Genomic DNA, 23,584 nt, shown 5'->3' on the forward strand with positions numbered 1-23,584 from the left:
TAAATATGGATCACAGAGTTTTAAAAACTATATGCACGCATGATACTATCCTATTTCTGAAAAGATTAAAAGGATATATACAAACAGAAAATTTCTATAAGAATGTACAAGAAACTTAACAGTGTTTATCTCTAGAGGGACCAGAACACCAAGACGGATTGGTGGGAAGCAGATATTTTTAATTCTGAGAGCTATGCTGGAAGTTTAGAGAATGCGAAAATGTCAAATGGTCTCTCAAAAGATATTCTAAAGCCAAACGGCAAAGTGTGGCAAGCTGCTTAGAGTGTTAAAAAATATCACTTTTAACTATCAAAAACTAAAACCAGCTTTGTAATATTTTCTGCCAATGTAAGCCATAATCAGAAAGTCCAGGTTTGATATTAAAAAAAAAGCAACAATCTCTGTGCAGCTCTAGATAATCTATGAATCTCATGCTATAAATAAACAATGTTGCTATCTCTACAATCTCAACATACTTGTTGGTGAACTATTAACATTCTACTTAGAGATTCTTTTTCCCTCTTCTGAAACATTTAAAACACATCTCAGCTTTAATTTCATGCCAAGCAAATCAAACAAAAATTAATGAAAAAGTTGATCATCATAGTGAACATTATTAGATGATGATAGGGTTTTTAAATAAATAAATAAATAAACAGACCACTGAATTTTAGAAATATAAAATTACAGAGTACAGACTCAGAGTAAAATCTGAATTGTATGATAACATTATCACACAAATAAAGAAGACAGAGATGAACTAAAGATTTATACTGAGGAATCACTGCAACCGTAGCATTATTCATAAATTTTACTAAACATCTCCTACCAAGTCAGAAATAGAGAACGCAATATCTAAGGACTCCAGAGAATTAAAGGACTGGAAGGGACTCAAGATCATTTAATAACTACTCTTTTTCTGGGCAAGCTCTAGGAATACAAAACCAAAACCATAACAAAAGACCACCCTGGATTATTTCATCTTTTTTCAGTGAACTTCTGGTGAATCTACAGCCTTCCCAGATTCAAAATCCTCAAGGTTAGGAAGATCCTCCTAATAGCTAACATAAATCATTTCAGTTGAAGAGTGTACTCCTCAAAGGAAAGGAAGAATTAACAACCTTGGCTCCTAAAATACCATTTAACAGAAGATGCAGCCTTTCCTGGTCTACGCTAAATAATTCTAAGTCCTTTTATTTCCAGACATAGGTACTTAAGGAAGCAAAGAAAACTTTTAGAAATGTTAGGAAGCTTTGTAGCTAGATTCATTTTACATACCTGAAAAATTCAAAGTTCAGACAGGCCTTGGGCAAGAAAAACTTATCATCTTGCTTGAACCAGAGTTTGCTCATAGCTGTATCCTGTGATGGAAACACAATATATTTAGGGAAATATAGGCACATTTGACAAAGATCTTCAATCAAATCTCTCTTCAAGAGGAGGAGGACAGAGGCAACAGCTGAGTTTTGTTCTGGAGAGGCTACTGTCCCATGGCTCTGAAGCACTCTCCAAGAGACAGCAGATGGGAAGCTGGAGAGATGACTGGTAACTCTAGCAGTCGAGAGAAATTACCCTCTTATCTCACCCTGGGTCAAAGAGATGGGGACCCAGCGGAGGAAGAGACAGACAGGAGAAACCAACACCAACTATCCTGTCCCTATCTTTCTCGACACTAGGAGGCAGATGCAGGAGTCCTTGGGAGGTAGGTATGAGGCAGCTAGCCTCCAAGGTGGGCCACGTGGATCCCAGCCTGCAGGAATTCACACCCTTTTGTGGCCCTCTCTCCTGCACTAGACCAGGGTTGGTCTCTGTCTGACCAAGAGAATATGGCAGATGTGATGGTATGACACTTCTGAGATCAGATTATAAAAGACTCTGCCGCTTCCATCTCAATCACTCATTTTCCCTCTTGGCTCTCACATTTTAGGGGAAGCCAACTGCTGTGTCAAGCAACTCTCTGGAGAAGCCCATGCAGTGAAGAACTAAGATCTTCCCCAAACCACACAACTGAACTTGGAAGAGACTTCTCCAGCCCTAGTTGGGCCTGCAGTCGACCAAAGCTCCATCCAACAGCTTGACTGTCTCTCTCATGGGAGACCCTGAGCCAGAACTACCCAACAGAGCTACTTCCAGATTCCTGTCCCTTGGAAGCTGCATGAGAAAAAATAAATGTTTGTGGTTTTAAGCTGCTGAATGTTAGAGTAATTTTTTACACAGCAATGGATAACTAATACAGGCAAGGATGAATAAATAAGCCACTCTCTCGATTCTCCACTCACTCATTCATACCAAATTATACAGTCTTAAGAGTTCACTTGAAACTACCTTGAAACTCTGAGAAGAGACATAAATGGTTTAGTGTTCTCCTTACTTTATGCTAGGATGGCCTATTTAAAACACACAAAAAATTAGGAAAAGTAAATAAGCTTTCTCTTTGAATAATCCAACCTTTAACTCATTAAATAATTGTTAAAAGAAAAGTGACTATCTCACTAATAATCTAGTTACTTGAGATAAATTTCATAGTCCTAAACACTAACTCTTGTCTCAATGACTTAACGTTAGGTCTTTTGAAGGGATAGAAAGATGTTTGTCTATGGAAGAAAGTTTATAAAGAGTTAGTTTTAAAGTTTAGAAAAGAGGATGTACCGTAGTAATTTGATCCATTTTCCCACACAATCTACCCAAGGTGTGAGGTAATGACATGACAAGAACATCTGGAGAAAGAAAACTCCCTTCTCAATCATTCATTCCACGGACTTAGAACTCCACTAACTTCATACAGCCGCTCTTTCAAAATGAGAAAGAACTGTCTGTAAGGGCAGGAAATCCAACAGCTTCCCCTGGATATGCTCTCCTCCAGGCTTTAGAGATTCTTTCTTATCCTTAACTTTCATGATGCAGCATAAGTCTACTTCCTTATTGGGTCTTCAGTGAACACGGGAAAAAGGCTTTCATCACTGAGTTATATCTTTCAACAGACGAATTAGTCCAGACTTACTACTTTATTTTCTGCAAAGCAAACAATTCCCTAGAGTCTATGCTATACAGCAGTTTTGTTTGTTTTGACATTTCTAGCCTTTTAATATTTTTTTTAGTTATTATCATCTCTGCAACTCTTCTGTTATCTCTGGGGTGGGAGCCCCCTAAATCAATATAGTACCAAATGCAAGAAACCATCTCTCTAGTCCCCTCCAAGTAATAGGTCTGTCCCCTAACTTTAATATCACTGATTCTAACATATTACCTTAATAAGAGAAGGGTATGGCGTTGCTTCTTTTTCTAATGATAAAATTTCAAAATTTGTAGGAATAAATTCATTCTTCGTTGGAAGTTTAAATTTCCCATTCAGATCAGCATTTTGCCATTTCTGGATGAAGAGTGAAAAAAAACAAAAGTGGTCAGAATCTGATTTAAGGGTTTAAAACACTCACTTTGCTTAATATCCAGGCAAACAATAAGGGAATAAATGTCAACATTCTCTGCCACCCTATATAGAGGCTACTTCCAAAATCTAGCAATGACTTTTCATGAAACTTGAGTTGGAATCTCTGGAACTAATCAAGGTTTTACACTTATCTATCTATCTCTATCTTTCTTCTTTATACCTCTCTAAAATGATCAGCCAACATGAAGGAACAATCAGAGACTAAGGAACGCGGAGCCTAACATATGAAGATCACATCTGCTCTAGCTCTTTAGAGAACTGGAGGATAACCTGCACAGAGACATACGTCCACAACTGCCAGACAACAGGTGATTAGTCTAAGAGTTAAACGTTCAGCTATACTAAGTTACTTGCATGTATGGCTTGAAAACTAGGTTAAAGAGGGTTTCTTTCACTTCACTTCTGAAGCCTGGCCAACTCCTCTCCCAGATGACCATGTGAATTTCCAAGTGGACCAGTATTTCAAGCCTAGGGTTAATGACAAAGTTGAGATTTAAGTCAGCTTAACTGTAGAATAGGACTGACCCAACCTGCAGGCTGGGTCTGTTCCATGGGCTACTTCCAAAAGCTAAGTGAGACTGATCAGGCCACAACTTATGAATTCTGACTTGTAAGACTTTTTCTTATTAAAAAAAAAAAAGCAACCAACTGCCAGTGCTTCTGGGTTCAGTAATCTGGTCTCCAGCTGATGTCGCATAGCTGTGCAGCTCTTGCAGTTCTATTTTGGTTCCTGCATCTGTATCTTTTGGCACTGGGATGGTGGGGAAGTTGACCACGCTATTTATTAGTAGCAACTTAGGTCTCCAGAATGGCTGAATCATAGGGAACGGTAAACACTCAGCAAGTAATTTCACCGCTGAGCTTCCAGATCAATTTGTTCTAATTTCCATTTGGGGCACGTTTGTCATGGTCAGAATTTGAACAGGGGCTTTCTCTTGTTTTGGGGTTAGCTCACACCCAGCACTAACCCACGGGAGATCAGCTTCCCTCACAGCTCAGTAAGACGCACATTTGCACTCATTTCCTCCTGTGCTGTGACTATGTCAGAGAAGCATCAGCAACTTTCTTATTCTTTTTTCTATTTCGTCATTACCCCGCTACCTTTAAGAAGTGGCTATTGTTAAAGTTTAACCAGTATTTAGTTAGAGCAAGGCTTTCTGATGTCTTCCCATGAATAAAGGACACAATCTCAAAGCTACATACCCAATGAAAACCAAAAAAGAAAAAGTACCAGACAAGCAGATAAGACTCACAAACAAAATCCTGACTCCTGATGCATAACACCAGCAACATTCTATTTACTACACATACCTGTTCTGAAACAAACTGTGATGATCCTATGTTGATGAAAGGAGCAATAATACAATATGAGGCATAAAATACAGCCCCTCCTAAGGTGAAGACAGCATGAATCCCAGAAACTGCTCCCCACGTGTGTTCAGAGCAAGGTCATGAGCTCTCGGAAACCCGTGCACCTGTCCTTCAGGTTCCCTGCTTCCATCTCTTCCTGCCTGTCTTGGTGCCTGTGCCTCCCTGTGGACTTTGAGCTCCAATGATCTTTAACTGCATGAGGCTGAGGTCTGTCTGACAGCCCTGCTGGTCTGACAGATATGTGAGAAGGTGGCTATAGTGTCATTCCTTCACGCAATCCTATGCTCCAGCTCTCTACCTCCCTGTTTACTCCTCTTGGGAGGGTACAGACAGTGCTGGGCCATGACTCTCCACACTCTGGGCCGGGAATTGGTTGATCCAGGGAGCTCACGTTCTTGTGTGTCCCTCACACATCGGGCTTCTTCACAGACGGGTTAACCCTACCTTAATGACTTCGTCTGGTATAGCTTCTTGTTTGTACTGGGTTCCGTACCACTCTTCTGTGCGATCAGTTTTTCCTTCAAAAGATTTGGAAACTATTGCAACCCTAGAAAGAGATAGAAAAAAAAATCTATAAATTCATGTTGTATATATAAATTTATAGAATCTGACTCATGAAAATATGAATAAATGTCCAAGAATGTGTTGGGCTTCTAAGGCCAAGTAAGTTCTATGAGGCTTAGGTGAAATAGCTATGTATGTACAGCAGTCTCTGATCACAGTCTCTGTTACCCTTTGATTACAGCCCATCATTTTGGGTGTGAAAAACTGCTTGCAAAGAGGATTCTTGTTATGAATGCTATTGACTAGAATCTTAAAAGAAGAGTAGCTAGGGAAAAAATAAAAAAAACACGGAACAAAGGTCAGTTGAAAAATAGTCTTTGAAAAAGTACAAGAAAGTACTCCTTCCTAGGAACAGCTCAGGTCCAAGGTTACAAAAATGGCTAAGAAAACTTGTTGGCTCATTCAGAGAACCAAAAAAACTAAAAACATTCTTTCATTGTAACTTGATAATTTGTACTCTTTTTTTTTTTTTAATTTTATGCCAGACACTACCATCAATTAACCGTATGTATTATATTCACACTGGCCTTTCTGCTGCCAGGGGAGACGGGACAGGACCAAAAAAAATATTTCTTTCTCTGATGGGCTAGTAGGAACTTCACAGAAGAGAAATGAGAAAGGGAAAAAAACAGTTTAGTGAGGGAAGACAGAGGTAAAATGTCAGAAGATCATAAGCAAAGGAGCCGAAGAAGCTCTGTACCAGTGGGGCGCCGGTCCTAGGGAAGGTTGCTGCCTGTTAATTATCAAAGTTAGAATCATTTCACTGACTAGCTAGCTTAACGCCAGACTGGGAGCGATCCTTTTGAATCGTGTCGACAGAGTGCTAGGCCAGTAGCTCGGAAGGCTCGCCATGTAGTCAGCCCTGCTGCTGGTTTCACTTCTTTATGTCCCAGTTCAGTTCAGATAACTACGTTCACATCTATTCTCGCTTATTCTTACTTATCCTCCCGGAGGTTAGGTTCCAGTCTCTGAATGTCAGTCTCACAGCTCAAAGTCCACTCCTTTCAATCAAAACTCCCCTCTTCTGAACACCCATTCATTTTCAGAATCCTAATCTCTGTGTTCCAAACACCTGCCCATCACTGGATTGCCTCCACTCCAGTGCCTGACCGTCAGAACCACCGTCTATTTCTTATTCATTCTAGATAGAATAGTCCACCTGGCTAGTTGGACTTGGCCTTCTCACTTGCCTCAGGGTAAATATTACAAGCAATCTGACTCACCTATCTATGAGAACGACTGACTTAATCTTCTAGTTTACGGTATTCCTGATCTGGCCTAGCTGCCACTGACCACTATCTATTCTAGAAAACATGCTAAATAAGAATACGTTCCACAGAAACACAGAGAAGAATCCAAGGGTCTAACACAGGAAAGAGTTGGCAATTTGAGAATCCCTTATGATGGGTACATACAGTATATACAGCTCACATGGCCACGTGAAGAGTACGTGATGTTTCTTAAGGACATTCACTCAATACACGACAGAGCCAGCTAAGACTCAGTCATAGAAACTGCTTCCACTCCTGTTGATTTCTCAAAGAATGAATGGATTAATTCTTAGGGAGACACCTAAACAAATGTGTTAGGAAGCAGAATTACATGGTAGAGAGGTGGTATTCCCATCTTCTCTTCCATGAGATGCTTGATTTTGAAAAAGTTTATTACACGGATGGCTCCGATTTCCCTGAATGACAGCCCCATGTATCAGAATAATGAACAAGGGATTGATTACAACTTATGAAGACTGGAGCATTCATTCAGCAGTGGACTTGCCTTCTGGAACAAGGAAACTTGAAACTCAGTTCTGAGTGAGAAAGTGAAAAAACTCAGGGAAAGCTGCCAAATGTTCTGGAGGATGACTATACGACACAGAAAGAAGCAGACAATGTAGGTTGATGAGGAAGTTAGAAAAGGGGGAGAAGGGCAATTTACTAGGTACAATCCTGAGGGATCTGCATTGTTAGATACCAAAGTAAAGTGTATGGGTAACAGGTGACATGTTACCATGAAGCTCCTCAAACTACGTAAATACCAAGTAGTGGCCTAACAAAAAGGGAGACCAAGAGTTAGCATATCATCGAGGAATTAAAAACTGAAATAAAATGACAGAGTATGTATGTATTTTCAAACAGACTATGAAGGGGAAATAACAGAAGAGACAGATTAGACACATGCCAAACATACAGACATCTACAAATCAGAGTGTGGAAGCACAAGAGGACCTCAATTAGGAGAAAAAAGGCACAATAACTGAGGTACCCCACAGAGAGCTACCGCATGTATAACTGCAGACAACTGAGAAAAACTGGCATGGACCCTGCAGCGCCTTAGACTATCTGCTGGAAACCTAATTATGCTCATTAAAAAAAAAACCTAGTCTCGATGAGTTTTTTCCTAAATGTGGGGGAGGTGGCAATGCTATTCTTTAATTCCATCTACAAAGAATTGGCTACTGATATAGTACTAACAGAGGAGGGCACGGCAATCCACTCCAGTATTCTTGCCTGGAGAATCCCATGGACGGAGGAGCTTAGTGGGCTACAGTCCATGGGTCGCAAAGAGTCGGACACAACTGAGCGACTTCATTTTCACTTTCACAGTACTAACAGAGGAGGGCACGGCAGTCCACTCCAGTATTCTTGCCTGGAGAATCCCATGGATGGAGGAGCTTGGTGGGCTACAGTCCACAGGTCGCAAAGAGTCGGACACAACTGAGCGACTTCATTTTCACTTTCACAGTACTAACAGAGGAGGGCATGGCAGTCCACTCCGTATTCTTGCCTGGAGAATCCCCATGGACAGAGGAACCTGGTGGGCTACAGACCATGGAGGCGCAAAGAGTCGGACACAACTGAGCAACTAAGCACAGCACAGCACACGGTACTGATAGGATCCTTGGAAATATGAGAGAAAATGATCCTTTAGTTTCTTACTGAAACTTAAAATACTAAGAAAAAGAAACAGTGGGTGAGAATGAATGCTGACTGCTGAGTTCAAGTCAGCCACTTAGAAGCGTTCAGAGGAAAGAATAGCTGCCACTGCTGATGAGACCCATTCAGAAATAATCTTGACATTATTAATCTATAGACATTAAAAGGCAATATCATTCCCAAAGGACGAATTCTCATGACACCTTTGCAAATAATCCCTGAGACAGAAAAGAGGGAAGACGGCGGATAATGAGAAGAGGCTTCACAGGTAACTGTGACGAATTTAAAAAAGAATTAGTAGGAACTGCACAGACCTGACCATCAGAAACAAATCCTGGTTGATACCATGACTCTCTTTCAGATCTTGCCAAAATCACAGTTAGGATCTAAATTAGGCAAGTCTCCAGGCTTCAGTTTTATCACTTTTTAAAAGGGATTCAAATAGATAAATTCTATCCTCTTACTAGTAGAAATCTACAATATCACGATATTAAATCATAGTTTTTAAAGATACACAACAGAGGAAGAAAAAAGGCACAAAAATCAGTGATTTATTTGTCTGTCTTTATGACAGTACTATAATCATCTTAAGTACTATGGTGTTAGAGTAAGCTTTCAGATCTGGCAGTTTTAGCCCTGCAACTGTTCTTTTCCTGTGTAGAAGTGTTCCAAGTACTCTAGGTCCTTTGTAGATCCACATGAATTCTGGAATCAGCTTACCAATAGCTTAAGGAAAAAAGCCTGCTAGGACTTCAATTGTGATTACATTGAGTCTGTGAATCAAACTGGAGAGGATGGATATTTTAATAAAATCAAGTCTCCTAATCTATGAACAAGGTCTTTAATATCTCTTGGCACTGTTTTATAGTTTTTGCTGTAGAGATCTTGTTCACCTTTGATTAAATTCATTTCTGAATGTTTTATGCTTTTGTTGCTATTGTAAATACTTAAAAAAAATTTCTAATGTTTTATTTTGATATAGTTATATATTTCTATAGTTAGGAAGCTGCAAAAAATAGTACAGGGAGGTCCTGTATCCTTTTTACCCAGTTTCCCTCAATGGTTACATTTTACCTATTATAACATCTAAACCAGAAAATTGTTGTTGGTACAATGTGTGTGTATAGTTTTATGTAATTTTACCACATGTACCAATTTTGTATAACCACCAATACTATTTCTTTTAATTTAATCTCTCTACCGTTTGTTGCTATGTCTGAAAAAGTTCAAACAATGGTAACTACAAAAATGACTGATAGAAGAGTTCTGTCAGAAGATTTTTTCAAAAAGTTCTATCAGATTGTTGATTTTATTCATAAAATTACTGCTCCAAAAAACATATTTACTCAATCACCAAGTTCCCAGAATTCTGGAAATATGTTGTCAAAAGGGGAGAAAAATAAAAAATGCAAAATATGTGCCAATCAAACATATACCTTTTATTCTTGACTTTTAGAAAATATAGATGAAATTCAATTTTAAGGCAGAAATATCATGTGGTAGCTCATAAGCTCTTTAGGGCTGATCCTCCCCTAACAGAAATATTTCTTAGCCTAACAGCTCCTCCAATTTTTGATTTCCTGATTAACAACTGGCCAGTCAGAAGCCTTGAGACTGTAATCCTTACTTCCACTTAAAAAAACAGAGGGTATCCTCACTTGCTTATAAAACAAGATAAATGAGCTGACACTTGGGAGTTAGAGTTAGGATGAAGCCAGATTAAGACAATCTATTATTATACCTCATTCATAATGAAATTATTATTATTATTATTTTTTTAAAAAGCATCTTTTTGTTTTCAAGATACTGACTTAAAATAATCAAGATTGGAGGAGGGTGAGTGAAGAAGTGTGGGTAAAGATCAAAAAGGCTAGCCATGTACTGATTGCTGAAGTTTAGTTGATTGCTGAAATTGGTTCATTATACGGATTCTCTCTACTTTTGTAATCATGCTTGATAAAAAGTTTAAAAGCATTTTATTCACAATTTCAAAATTTCAGATTCCAACTATCACTGAAAATCTAGTATGTAACAGTAAAATCTGTAGAGTGACTCACCGGACATTTTCTGGTCTGAGTTTATCGAGAACCATCTCTATTAAATCTGGTCTAAATTCTTCCAGTAAATATTCAGCTGTGAGCACTTCTTCTAGGGGATAATACTTTTTAAAAGGAAAATAAATACAAAAGTAAAATGTGCAAGACTATGATACAGTTTAACTTATTAAAGCAAACAGATCTTTAACACATAAAATCCTCTATTAAACACCCCCCTCTTCCCTCCAATTAAATTTTATTTCATTGTAAAGATTTCTGAATCTTTTCTCTTTCTTACCACACTTTAAGCAATTTCATATTGTGTGATAAATTTATAGTTAATCCCCAAATACATTTACATTACAGAGAACAAAAGTACATTTTTTCAGGGAACAAGTAATACCTCTAGCTAAAAACTGAGTGTCAATTTTAAAAAATTTGGTGATTAAACGCTGACATCTATAGGATTCTTAATATAAAGTATATATATTTTAATAGAATTTCTTCTTTAACGTCTATGAATGAAATCAGACAAGCATTTAGAAAGTTGTTATGGAGGAAAAATGGCTCATATTTTCAGTTACTAAAGAAAAATAATGTGGAGAGGCTTTTTAGTAAGGGCAACTTACTGAGACAGACTGATTCATTCATTCAACAAGTATGTAATGAACACCCTACTCTGTGCCAGGGACTGTTCTAGGTGCTGCTGTGGGTACAATGGTAGGTAAGACAGATGCCGTCTCTGTTCTCTAAAGAGCTCATGTTCTAACTGGGAGGAAAGTGAACTGAAAGTGACGTCGCTCAGTCTTATCCGACTCTTTGCAACCCCATGGACTGCAGCCTACCAGACTCCTCTGTCTATGGGATTTTCCAGGCAAGAATACTGGAGCGGGTTGCCATTTCCTTCTCCAGGAGATTTTCCCAACCCAGGGATTGAACCCAGGTTTCCCGCATTGTAGGCAGAAGCTGTACTGTCTGAGCTACCAGGGAAGTCCTCTAACTGGGAGGGAGGCAGACAATAAACAAACAAATACTGTCATTATACTGATAAGATGCTACAAAGAAAATTTAAAAGGGGCAGGGTCATGATTGAGAGGTCAGGGAAGGTGTCTCTAAAGGAGAGACATCCGAGTGGAGACCCAAACGAGAAGAACCTAGCCATGCAAAGACTGTAAGTGTTCCAGGCAAAAAAAAAAGCAAATGACAGGGCCCTGAGAGGGAAGAAAAAACTAAATGCTTAAAGATTAGACAAACAGCCAGGAGAGCTAGAGTGGAACGAGAATGAGAGGGCTAGGAGGGGGAGTGATACGGAATTCGGTCAGAGAGAGGCTGGAGTCAGATGACGTAATGGGTCAGGTAAAAATTTAGATCTATTTCAACTCTGATGGGAAACCACTGAAAGGCTTGACACAGAGGAGTGAAATAATCTGGTTTGGGTTTTCAAAAGATCATTGAGGCAGCGAGAAAACACTAAAGCTAGGGAGACGGCAAGCACAGAACTCAGGTAAGAGTCTATGATGGTAATCCAGGTAAGAAATAAAGGTAGTTCATATTAGGGTGACAGCAATGAGAAAAAGAGAAAAGTGGGTGATTTATAGCTTTCACATAAGTACCAATGACACACAGTAGAACTGAAAAATATTTAAAGCCAGTAAGCATGATGTCTATGTAATGAAAATACTACAGATGATGATTTTCAGGATGATGAAAATTACGATTTTAAATAAGTCTTCACATCAGAGTTTACTAGTTGCTACAAAGTCTAAAGTTTTACACTGTAGCTTCAATTTTTATGATTTGTATAGTATTGAAAGTAACATATACAGGATCACTGAAACACTCTATGTGCCAAAGTATAGAATAAAATAACAATAAACTTACATGTAATATTCCTGCTATCTTAGAGGTATAACCCCGTGGTCTCTCTTTATCTTTAAACCTAAAAGCAACAGCATTCAAGTCCTAAAATGAAAAGTTAATCCAATTAGACATAAGTTACCTGTTATTTAAAAATACTTTTTTCCTTGGCGGTGGGGGTTGGTTTGCCTCCCATTTGCCTCCATATATAACTGTCACACTTTCTGAAAAAATGGCTATGCTTGATTTAGAAATGTACAGAACACGATTGAAAATAACAAATATAGAACATGATTCTATAGGCTAAATTGTTGAAACTATTAGTCAAAGAATTAGGAAAACTGTGAAGGAACCCTGTGAGATTCATCAGTTGCACAGATGATGATTTTACTGACCCTCTCAGAGAACTGTAGCCTGATTAGAAGTTACTGTCCTAAGTTTCACAAACAGAGATTATACCTTTAAACAAAATACATTTTAGTCTTGAATAGATCCTAAAGTAGATGTTAAAAACAAATACTCTTAAAAGAAGCTTTTAAAAATTTAAAAGACAAATACCTTTTGTTTTATGCAAAAAAAGAAAGAAAGAAAAGGACAGGCTTTTCCCTACATACAACAATAAAGTCACTTTTAAGAACACAATAATGTATATAACAATTCACTGTTCCTTTGAGAGTTCAATACAAATTTTAGATACAGCTTCAGACAGGGGACTGGAATAAACACTGATACATAAAAGCTCAAGAAACCCCTGGCTTTCTTTTCAGGGAGAGAAACGCAATCTATTTGTTTCTTTCCTTTTCCTCCTAAAAAGAGGCTACTTGATGCCTTAACCCTTAATTGTATATCAGGTAACCAATCAGACTAGTTAAGACTAGGCCTTAACTAAAGCTACTATGCATTTCAAAAGTTTAGAGTTTAAATTAGGAACAATAAAAACTTTAAAAATTTCACTGGGCCTTACATTTAAATTAACTCACATATACTTGTTTCTTGAAAACTTTCCATAAGAAAAATTTTGGCGAAACAAAAGTACCTTGCACTCTTGGAAAACCCATTCTTGAGGTCCTTCTGCTCGTAACTTCTGAATGTATTGAAACATGTGCAGAATTATATCTTCAACATGTACTGGAAAAAAAGTGTACACTTAAAAACCATTCAGTCTTCAAATCCTTCAAAGCAAGGAGCTTACTCCTAAGGTAAGTCAGGTAAGTAGAAGATGATCCCCCTTAGAAAAGGACTTCTCACCTCCCTGTGACTAGGTTTAGGGTCCCACATACATGGCCTTCCAAGCTCTGGGATTTGTGACAGAAGGGGCAATAAATGAGTAACTAAAAAGTCAAGTACACATTTTACAAGTGCAATATAATGATCAGTTGTTAAGGAGGGAAAATCAGCCATGAAATGGAGGCCAAGTTACAACAGATAAAACGGTATGAATTAAAGTCTTTACAGCTTTACAACAAAAAAACAGATCCAGAGCATAAATAAGTTAATAAAAGTTAATCATAAAAAAATCAATTTTCATTCAAAAATAGCCAATACTTACATAATCCTTCCTCAGTCAAGTCCACATTAATGATAAAAAACATAAAACCTCGGGCTCCTTCCTTTTGCCCACCAACAAGAGTATTTACCCAGCCTGTAACATTCAAAGGAAATCAACATGATTGCTTGTGTCTTCTTTTAAGACAAGGAATTTTTTTCTAAAAATTAATTCTATACATTCCCAAGAGACTAGAAGGGCATTCTGCAGAAAAGACTGGGCAAAAATCAGTTCAGAAAAGCAATTTCAGGCACTGCAAAAGATTCAAGGAATTTTGGGGGTTGGGAGTTTTTCTTGGGACTCCTCAAATCATTTCCCAAATCAAGAGTAGACTATTGTGCTTAAGTGCTATATACAGAGTCTGAGTGGAAAGGAACCTTGGAAATCTACTGACTGATCCTAGTATTAATACACCCTTTGATGGATTTGATGGATATGAGTAGATAAATGTTTCAGCTCATTTCACAGAGATGGTAAACAATATACAATATGAGATTTACTTTTTTTAACCTCTATCTTATTTAAAACATGGGCCACAATATCTTTCGAAATATTTAAACTTCACTGCTCAGTACCAAAAAGGTAAAACAAATTATGAAAAAAGACAAAAACAAAAAACCCCAAAGAAAAAACAAAAGCATACTAACAACCATCACCTCACTCTCCCATAAACTCTAAATAGTCTCATCTGAAAATATCCCTTCACAGGGAAATATTTAGGAGAAATGAGAGGCAGAGTAAAAAAAAAAAAAAAAAAAGATGGAGATGGGGTACTACCCTCATAAGCTGGGACCCAAGAGACTCACCCTTTGATTTAAGTTCTGATAACAGACTTCCAGGACCTTCATGCCCAATGAGATGACCGAGATAATGACCGGGATTTGATTTGTAGTATTTCTGAAGGTCAGGTATGGGAAATGTCACATAAAGATTCCTAATATCCTTAATGGGTACTATTTTGTAAAGTTGCTAGGGGAAAAAAACAAATCACAAAAGATTAGCTATGTATAAATCCTACCGAAAAAAAAAAAATTTACAAACTATGAAGAATACTGATTTAAAACAAACAACAACCCTGATTTTCACAGAGGAATCCCAAATTGAGGAGAGAATCAATTGCCAGAGAAAATCATACTGACCAAACAGAAATAAATGACCTGGGCTCTTTCTTAGTGGGATTTCATTACAGTTGGTATGCGGTCCATGTTTGGTCCCCTGGACTGTGTGGCTCAATACTTTTGGATGCTTGCCTTCTGGCACTGCTTAACAGCTTCTACAGTCTGCCAAGGTTATAGCTACCAAAACTACTTTTAGCATGAAAAGATCAGAACGTATTGTTACCTTTTTGGTGATACATGTCCCTAGTATATGTGAAACTGATTTCATTTGACTACCCAGACAAATATTAAAAACCATATAAATAATGAAACCTCTAAAATATTCTATGTACTCTTTGGCAAACTAGATATACATTATGTCCATAAATTTAAAACAAACAAAAAAAAATACTAGCAATACATGCACTTACTTTAAGATGTTCTTCTTGGAAAGGATGTTCAGGAAATTCTGGCAATGGGACATTTTTGTTCTCTACTTCAGAAAATAACTTTACCACCAGATAAGTCAAGTCATCTAAAGATTCTACAAGAAAACAGACAACAGAAACAGAACTTAAACTAATCATAACACCTAGTGGGTAGTATTTAAAACCTTAGGATTATATATGTACCTATATAAAATCACTATGTTGTATACCTTAAATTTATACAATGTTATATTTTAATTATATCTCAATAACGCTGGTGGGGAGGACCTTAGGATCTCCTGAAAAATCTCATGATTACTAAAAGGAAAGCCTAGGAATTCTTGAAAAACGCCATCTGATAAGTTGAAGCATTTAGTTAAACCCTACCAGAGCCTGTATAACTTCTGTATACCTCACAAATGTCTGCCTCTTTATAGTTTAAAAAACTAGTTTACAAATATTATCTTGAAATAATTTAAAAATAAACATTAGAAACAATAACAGAATGATTAGTGGCATTTGGAAACTATTTTATCTACAATTTCCAACAGAAACATACTAAACCACTGGCTGATAGACAATAACATTAACTTTTTAACAGTCTAAAACCTATTATTAAAAGTCAAATGTTAGCATCTGTAAGTTACTGATTTTGTGGGAGAATAGTATAAAATGGTGAGAAGAATCCTGGGTCAGAGGATCAGAGGACTTTGATTCTAAGCCAATTCTAACACCACCAAATTATGTCAAAAGAGCATTTGGACAAACTGGTTAAGCACTCCAGGTTCTATGAAACATGAAAGCTGGGGAGGGTGATCACAAGTCTCTTCCAAGGTCTAACATTATATGATTCTGTATCACACTCTGTCCAACTCAAGCAAAGATTTGTAATTGTTGGTAAGATTATATAGCCATGTGTGTGAAATTCTTCTATGCTATCATCTATCTATATTTTTTATAGAGAACAGTATTTGCAAAGTTTATAAAGTTATATAGATGAGATGTTCACTGCAGAATCGTTTTCATAAAAACAATAAAAACTGCAAGTGACTGAAGCATCTATCAATGTGTACATGTTACAAGACAGCTCTACATTGGAATTTTAGGTAGTCATCAATGAGAAGGAGATCTGTATGGGCTAACATGAAAATATCTCAAATTTCTGTTAAGTGAAAACTACAGATTTCAGTGTCATGTAGTATAATCTCATTTAATTTTTTAACAGCTATACATCAATCTAAATCTATTGATGAAATTCTACTTTTGGAATTATAACAAAAAATGATTTAAGGTAACTATCTTTGAAGAGGGCACAGTGCTCATCAGGTGGGAATAGGAAGAAGAATTGATTTCCATTTTTATATATTTCTGTGTGGGACAAATTTTTTCTGTATGCATACGTATTACTATTATTCTAAAAAAGTGGAAAAGGTTATCTTTTTATAAACAAGATAACCACTCACCTTGATTCTGTCTCCTCAAAAATAGGCTATTTATAAATGGTATAAACATTCATCACTTATTACTGTCAGAAAGCATTTGAATCAAATAAGAAATTTCCCTTGATATTCTATGACCCATTTTGAACTTCTCCATGAACTCTGTAATAAACACTTAATCACTATTTGACAACTGTCTAGATACATAGTGTGAAGCTCTCTTTTAGGTCTATGAATATGTGCACTTTATTTATAAAACATATGCATTTTTACTTCAATTTTTTGGACTTGTATGAAGAACCTTAACATGTCCAGAACCAAATAAAAGGCCCAGCCTGTGGCTGCCTGTTACATGACAAGTGAACTCAGGAGTGAAGTGGGTGTATCTTGAGTAAAAGATGTTAGAGACATCTGACATAAAGAGACAGACAGATGGGACATGTAACTGAAAACAAAGGGGGGTGGCCAACAATGATTTGTCAACCTGAAATGCTGATGACAGAGGGGCCCTTTACAGCAAGATTCCACTAGGGTATGCCTTTCCTTTTCAAAGCACAAATTCACCGTGTAGCTTTTTAAAGGTAAGGCAATTGTACCATAAAGCAACGTCTGTCTTCACCATTAAGCTGTGAGCTACCAGAGATCAGGGAACTGAGTCCCATTCATCTTTACATTACCAGGACTTGGCCATCCTAGGGTCTCCACCTGACAGCTACCTATTTGTCAAGTGTCCAGGTAATTGGTGCTGCCACAACTAGAGAGAGGGCCTCACGGGAAAACAGAGAAAAACTTTTTTGTCCCTTTGTGACAGATATTCTGCCACCTGGTTACTCTTCCTCTTCCTTCCTCCTAGAAGAAGGAGCAGACTATTAATCCTCTAAGAGATCCTGTTTCTTCCACACACCACTGTACTGTAAGGACACCTCTCCCAGACCTGTCATCAAATCCACTCAGCTGAGCACAGAACTCAAGTCACACCAGGAGACCAAACTGGAACAAAGAAACTCTTTGTTTCTTTCAGATGCTCATCTGTCACTTCCACTAAACCAAGAACACTGAGGGCAGGGTTCATGTCTGAGTCATCTGTTGTCATTACTTGCCCAGTAAGTGCTTACTGAAATCACGTGTTTTATCTCAGGAGGACATGAACAAAAATACGCTTAGAAACCTATTCCCAGGACTAGGCTCTAAATACCAAGTGAATTTTTTTTGTTTTTTACACTCCACAGACTTACCTACCTTTAGAAAGAACATAGAATATAACACACTTTTTTTTTTTAACCTTCTCCTTGGACCCATTTTATATCCTCATTCTATTATCAAGTTAAAATAAACATAGGAGCTTACTTTCTACCTACAAAAGTAACTGTTGCCAATTTAGAAAACTTAGAAAAACAAAAGAAGAAAAAAAGAAAACAAAAGTCTCCTACAATCTCATGATTATGGAATGCTACAAACAGCTACCATTTATGGAGTATATGCCACAGCCTTTGACTGTGGGGATCACAATAAACTGTGGATGATTCTGAGAGAGATGGGAATACCAGACCACCTGACCTGCCTCTTGAGAAACCTGTATACAGGTCAGGAAGCAACAGTTAGAACTGGACATGGAACAACAAACTGGTTCCAAATCGGAGAAGGAGTAAGTCAAGGCTGTATATTGTCACCCTGCTTATTTAACTTCTATGCAGAGTACATCATGAGAAACGCTGGACTGGAAGAAACACAAGCTGGAATCAAGATTGTCGGGAGAAATATCAATAACCTCAGATATGCAGATGACACCACCCTTATGGCAGAAAGTGAAGAGGAGCTAAAAAGCCTCTTGATGAAAGTGAAAGAGGAGAATGAAAAAGTTGGCTTAAAGCTCAACATTCAGCAAACAAAGATCATGGCATCCGGTCCCATCACTTCATGGCAAATAGATGGGAGCATTGGAAACAGTGTCAGACTTTATTTTTTTGGGCTCCAAAATCACTGCAGATGGTGACTGCAGCCATAAAATTAAAAGACGCTTACTCCTTGGAAGAAAAGTTATGACCATCCTAGATAGCATATTCAAAAGCAGAGACATTACTTTGCCGACTAAGGTCCGTCTAGTCAAGGCTATGGTTTTTCCTGTGGTCACGTATGGATGTGAGAGTTGGACTGTGAAGAAGGCTGAGCGCCGAAGAATTGATGCTTTTGAACTGTGGTATTGGAGAAGACTCTTGAGAGTTCCTTGGACTGCAAGGAGATCCAACCAGTCCATTCTGAAGGAGATCAGCCCTGGGATTTCTTTGGAAGGAATGATGCTAAAGCTGAAGCTCCAGTACTTTGGCCATCTCATGCCAAGACTTGACTCACTGGAAAAGACTCTGATGCTGGGAGGGATTGGGGGCAGGAGGAGAAGGAGACGACTAAGGATGAGATGGCTGGATGGCATCACGGACTCGATGGACTGAGTCTGAGTGAACTCCGGGAGATGGTGATGGACAGGGAGGCCTGGAGTGCTGCGATTCATGGGGTGGCAAAGAGTCGGACACGACTGAGCGACTGAACTGAACTGGGGTGTCACCAGGTACTACGCACTTTTTCTTCATTATATCAATTAAACCTCACAACGGAATGAGGTACCACTTCCATTTTATTTTATTTTATTTTTTGAAATGACAAGTTATTTAATTAGGTTCTTTGCAAGAAGTTCAGAATACTAATTTGTGAGGATAAATTCCATTTGTGAGAGCAAACACAGAGCGGAGGTAGCCCTGGAGCTGAGGGACAGCTTTGATTCTTCGCAGAATTTGGGAGTCCACAGCTTTCTGATCAAGCTTGCGCTGCTCTGTGATCTCGTATTTCTCTCTCTCTGTGTCGAAGATCTCACCCTCCTGGTGTCTGGGTTTACGCAGCTTCTTCTCGAAGTAAGTGTCAGTGAGATATTCTGGAATTTTCACACCACTGATATTGATTTTGGTAGAGGTGGCAATGACAAATTTCTGGTGTATTCTACGCAGAGGAACTCGATTGAGGGATAGAGGCCCAGTCACAAGTAGCAAACCACTGCCCAGCTGCTTCAGGAAAACGACCCTCTTGCCTCTGTGGCGCCCAGTGAGGATGATCAGAATGGTCCCACGAGTGATGCTGGCATGCAGCTTCCTCACGTGCTTACTGAAGGGTTTTTTGCCATGACTCAACAGTTTCCGAGGCACATCTTCAGTAGGGTAATACCTAGGCATTTTGCAAAGTTTGACCACTCAGGTACCACCATTCTTGTCGCCACCAACTGGTTTTGTGACAGTAGCAAGAACACAAACCTTCTTTTTCTTTTCGACGTTGGATTTACGTGCTGAATATTTTCTCTTGTACAAGGCCTTTCTGGAGTACATGGCTGATCGGGAATATCTGCCAATTCCTCTGACCAGGACAGGATTTCGGCTGCAGTGGGGCTTCCCCTTCTTAACCTTCTTCACCTTTTCCACCTTTTTAGCCTTGTTGCCAGCATCAGCCTTCTTGGCTTCAGGTTTTTTCTCCTTAGTATCTGGCTTCTCAGCCTTTTCATCCGCCATCGCTGCAGATGTCGACTTGATACCCTCTCGGCTAGGGTGGCGAAGGATTGGGATCTTGAAATCTAGTCCTGAAGAGACACACCACTATTCTTACCACTTCCATTTTAATAATGCAAAAACTGAAGAGCAGGGAACAGAAGTAACTTTGTTAGCTCACAGCTACACACTGGGTAGGTGGTGTGTTAAGAATTCAAACCCAAGCTCTCAGACTCTAGAGCATGAACTCTTAACTACTATAGCACATTATTACATTTCTGGTATGTTTCTCTGCGTTGTCTTATGTCTCCCATTTACGTCTATTAGAGTTTTTAAGAAATCCCCAAATTGGATCATATAGCACATAGCATTTTTATAGAGCGCTTTTGTTTTCTATTTCATACATTATGAATATTTCCCATGCTATTAATACACTGTCATAAAACTGTTTATTCATTCAATATTTATTTACTGAGCACCTGTGATGTACCAAGCACTAACCCAGACAAATCAGTGAACAAAACAGTTTCTCTTCTCAAGTGGCTCACATTCTGGTACAGCAGACAACAGAGAATACTTAATATTTCTTTAAATATTAAATGTGTGATAATTTTTAAAGATAAATGTTTGATAAATGTTTTAAAGAACAATAAAGCAGCTGGGAGGCAAGAAAGTGAGAGAAGGGATGCTATTTTCTGTAAGATGTTCTATGATACAGCTATAAGATCACTATTAATCTCCTATTAATGAACATTTAGCTTGCATCTAACTTTTTACTAATAAATACTTTACTGAAACATCCTTGTACATCACCTGTTTGAACAACTCTGATGATTTTCTTAGACTGCACTTCTAGAAGTAAAAATGTATTTTTTAAGGGTGATGCATCTTAAATTCTCCTCTGTAAAGTGTGGAGGAATTGCATAAATTGTATACACAACAAACACAAAAGAATACCTCTCTTCATAATGGGTATTAGTTAAAACAAAATCCAAACCTAGATTATGGTAATTTAATAGGGGAAACAACATATTATCATTAATCTGCACTTTTAGAATCAAACCTTTGTTGCTTTCTCATAGTTTTCCTAGTTTATAATCATCTGCCTTTTGATTTTTTAGTTTTCTGAATCTTATAAGGTCAAATCTCTCACTCTTGTCCTTTATACTTCCTTTTCTTGCTTTTATATGCGTAGAGCACCAAAAGTGAAAGTGAAGTTGCTCAGTCGCGTCCGACTCTTTGCAACCCCATGGACTGTAGCCTACCAGGCTCCTCTGTCCATGGGATTTTCCCGGCAAGAGTACTGGAGTGGGTTGCCACGTCCTTCTCCAGGGGATCTTTCCAACCCAGGGATCAAACCTGGGTCTCCTGCATTGCAGGCAGACGCTTTACCGTCTGAGTCACCAGGGAAGCTTCAACTTCCAACGACTGATATTAATCTGTATTTTCTTCAGGTCTCCATTTAAAATCTCCTAAGCTGAAGCTGGACTGGAAGAAATACAAGCTGGAATCAAGATTGCCGGGAGAAATATCAATAACCTCAGATATGCAGATGACACCACCCTTATGGCAGAAAGTGAAGAGGAACTAAAAAGCCTCTTGATGAAAGTGAAAGAGGAGAGTGAAAAAGTTGGCTTAAAGCTCAACATTCAGAAAACGAAGATCATGGCATCCGGTCCCATCACTTCATGGCAAATAGATGGGGAAACAGTGGAAACAGTGTCAGACTTTATTTTTGGGGGCTCCAAAATCACTGCAGATGGTGATTGCAGCCATGAAATTAAAAGACGCTTACTCCTTGGAAGAAAAGTTATGACCAACCTAGACAGCATATTCAAAAGCAGAGACATTACTTTGCCAACTAAGGTCCGTCTAGTCAAGGCTATGGTTTTTCCAGTAGTTATGTATGGATGTGAGAGATGGACTATGAAGAAGGCTGAGTGCCGAAGAATTGATGCTTTTGAACTGTGGTGTTGGAGAAGACTCTTGAGAGTCCCTTGGACTGCAAGGAGATCCAACCAGTCCATTCTGAAGATCAACCCTGGGATTTCTTTGGAAGGAATGATGCTAAAGCTGAAACTCCAGTACTTTGGCCACCACATGCAAAGAGCTGACTCACTGGAAAAGACTTTGATGCTGGGAGGGATTGGTGGCAGGAGGAGAAGGGGACAACCGAGGATGAAATGGCTGGATGACATCACAGACTCGATGGACGCGAGTCTGAGTGAACTCCAGGAGATGGTGATGAACAGGGAGACCTGGCGTGCTGCGATTCATGGGGTCGCAAAGAGTCGGACACGACTGAGCAACTGAACTGAACTGAACTGAAGCTGAAGCTCTAACACTCTGACCATCTGATGAGAAGAGCCAACTCATTAGAAAAGACCCTGTTGTTGGGAAAGATTGGAGGCAGGAGAAGATGGGGATGGCAGAGGACGAGATGGTTGGATGGCATCACCGACACAATGGACTGAGTTTGAGCAAGCTCTGGGAGATGAAGGACAGGGAAGCCTGGCATGCTGCAATCCATGGGGTCGCAAAGAGTCAGACACAACTGAGCAACTGAACAACAAGCTTCTTTTTAGAACACAGTGAGTTAAAAACAAATTCCCCTCCACATTTTCTCCAAGAAGATCATCTGCAAAGCCTCTGAACAGATAATAGGAAATATCTTATATCTTTCCTTCCAATACTTTGAAAAAGTCAAAATGGGAAATCAGATAAACCAATTCTACGAAAAAATTTTTAGATTTCTTACCTCGACCTAAAACACAAATAGCCATTAAGTTCGACGAATAATAAGTAGAATGGAATTTCAGGAGCTCTTGTCTTACATCAATGCCTTCTTGGTTCGGTCTAGTCTCTAGAGTATATTTGTTACCTAAAAGGAATGAAAAACATTTCTAAGAAAAAGCAAAATATGTGAATTTTAAAGCTTCATAATTATTACTAACATTGCTTTAAGGTAAACTTAAAAACAGGAGTCCAAACAAACACATTCATAATGATTAGTCAAGTATGTTTGACCATAACCTGGATAAACAGGACAGTATAGAACAAACTAGTAAAATTTTATCTATAGAGCTTTCCCTCTGGAACTTGAAGTACTTTATAAAAATTATAGTTCTTAAAATTCCTATGAGGTGGTAGGTATTACGAGCACTTACAAGACAAAAATGAGGTCCACATGGCCTCCATTCACACTTACTTTAATTTCCAATCCCCTAGGTAGCTCCAAAATTAATTGAACATAGTCACGGAGGGATCTTTTTGAAACTTGCCAAGTTACTTGTGGAAAGAAATGTACTATTCTTGGCTGAAGCATTAAATTTGTGATATGA

General features: G+C 38.4%; 1 protein-coding gene and 1 pseudogene across 3 annotated transcripts in view; both read right to left on the minus strand.

The window, feature by feature from the left end:
• The window catches only part of IDE (insulin degrading enzyme), a 98,252-nt gene that overhangs the window by 22,578 nt on the left and 52,090 nt on the right, over nucleotides 1–23,584 (minus strand). For 2 of the 3 annotated variants that reach the window (XM_068961698.1, XM_068961697.1), the window contains exons 5-14: nucleotides 23,002–23,124; nucleotides 15,284–15,396; nucleotides 14,562–14,724; nucleotides 13,759–13,851; nucleotides 13,246–13,337; nucleotides 12,234–12,314; nucleotides 10,374–10,477; nucleotides 5,264–5,366; nucleotides 3,248–3,370; nucleotides 1,279–1,361 (exon numbers count right to left, since the gene is read on the minus strand). In XM_068961698.1, the coding sequence (XP_068817799.1) occupies nucleotides 1,279–1,361; nucleotides 3,248–3,370; nucleotides 5,264–5,366; nucleotides 10,374–10,477; nucleotides 12,234–12,314; nucleotides 13,246–13,337; nucleotides 13,759–13,851; nucleotides 14,562–14,724; nucleotides 15,284–15,396; nucleotides 23,002–23,124 (1,078 nt within the window). The remainder of the gene's footprint in view (nucleotides 1–1,278; nucleotides 1,362–3,247; nucleotides 3,371–5,263; nucleotides 5,367–10,373; nucleotides 10,478–12,233; nucleotides 12,315–13,245; nucleotides 13,338–13,758; nucleotides 13,852–14,561; nucleotides 14,725–15,283; nucleotides 15,397–23,001; nucleotides 23,125–23,584) is intronic. The other variant, XM_068961699.1, reaches the window with a different exon arrangement.
• Nucleotides 19,407–20,267, minus strand: LOC138070111 (large ribosomal subunit protein eL6 pseudogene; annotated as a pseudogene).

This window comes from Capricornis sumatraensis, chromosome 23 (assembly GCF_032405125.1).
Source record: "Capricornis sumatraensis isolate serow.1 chromosome 23, serow.2, whole genome shotgun sequence".
NCBI classification, from domain to species: domain Eukaryota; kingdom Metazoa; phylum Chordata; class Mammalia; order Artiodactyla; family Bovidae; genus Capricornis; species Capricornis sumatraensis.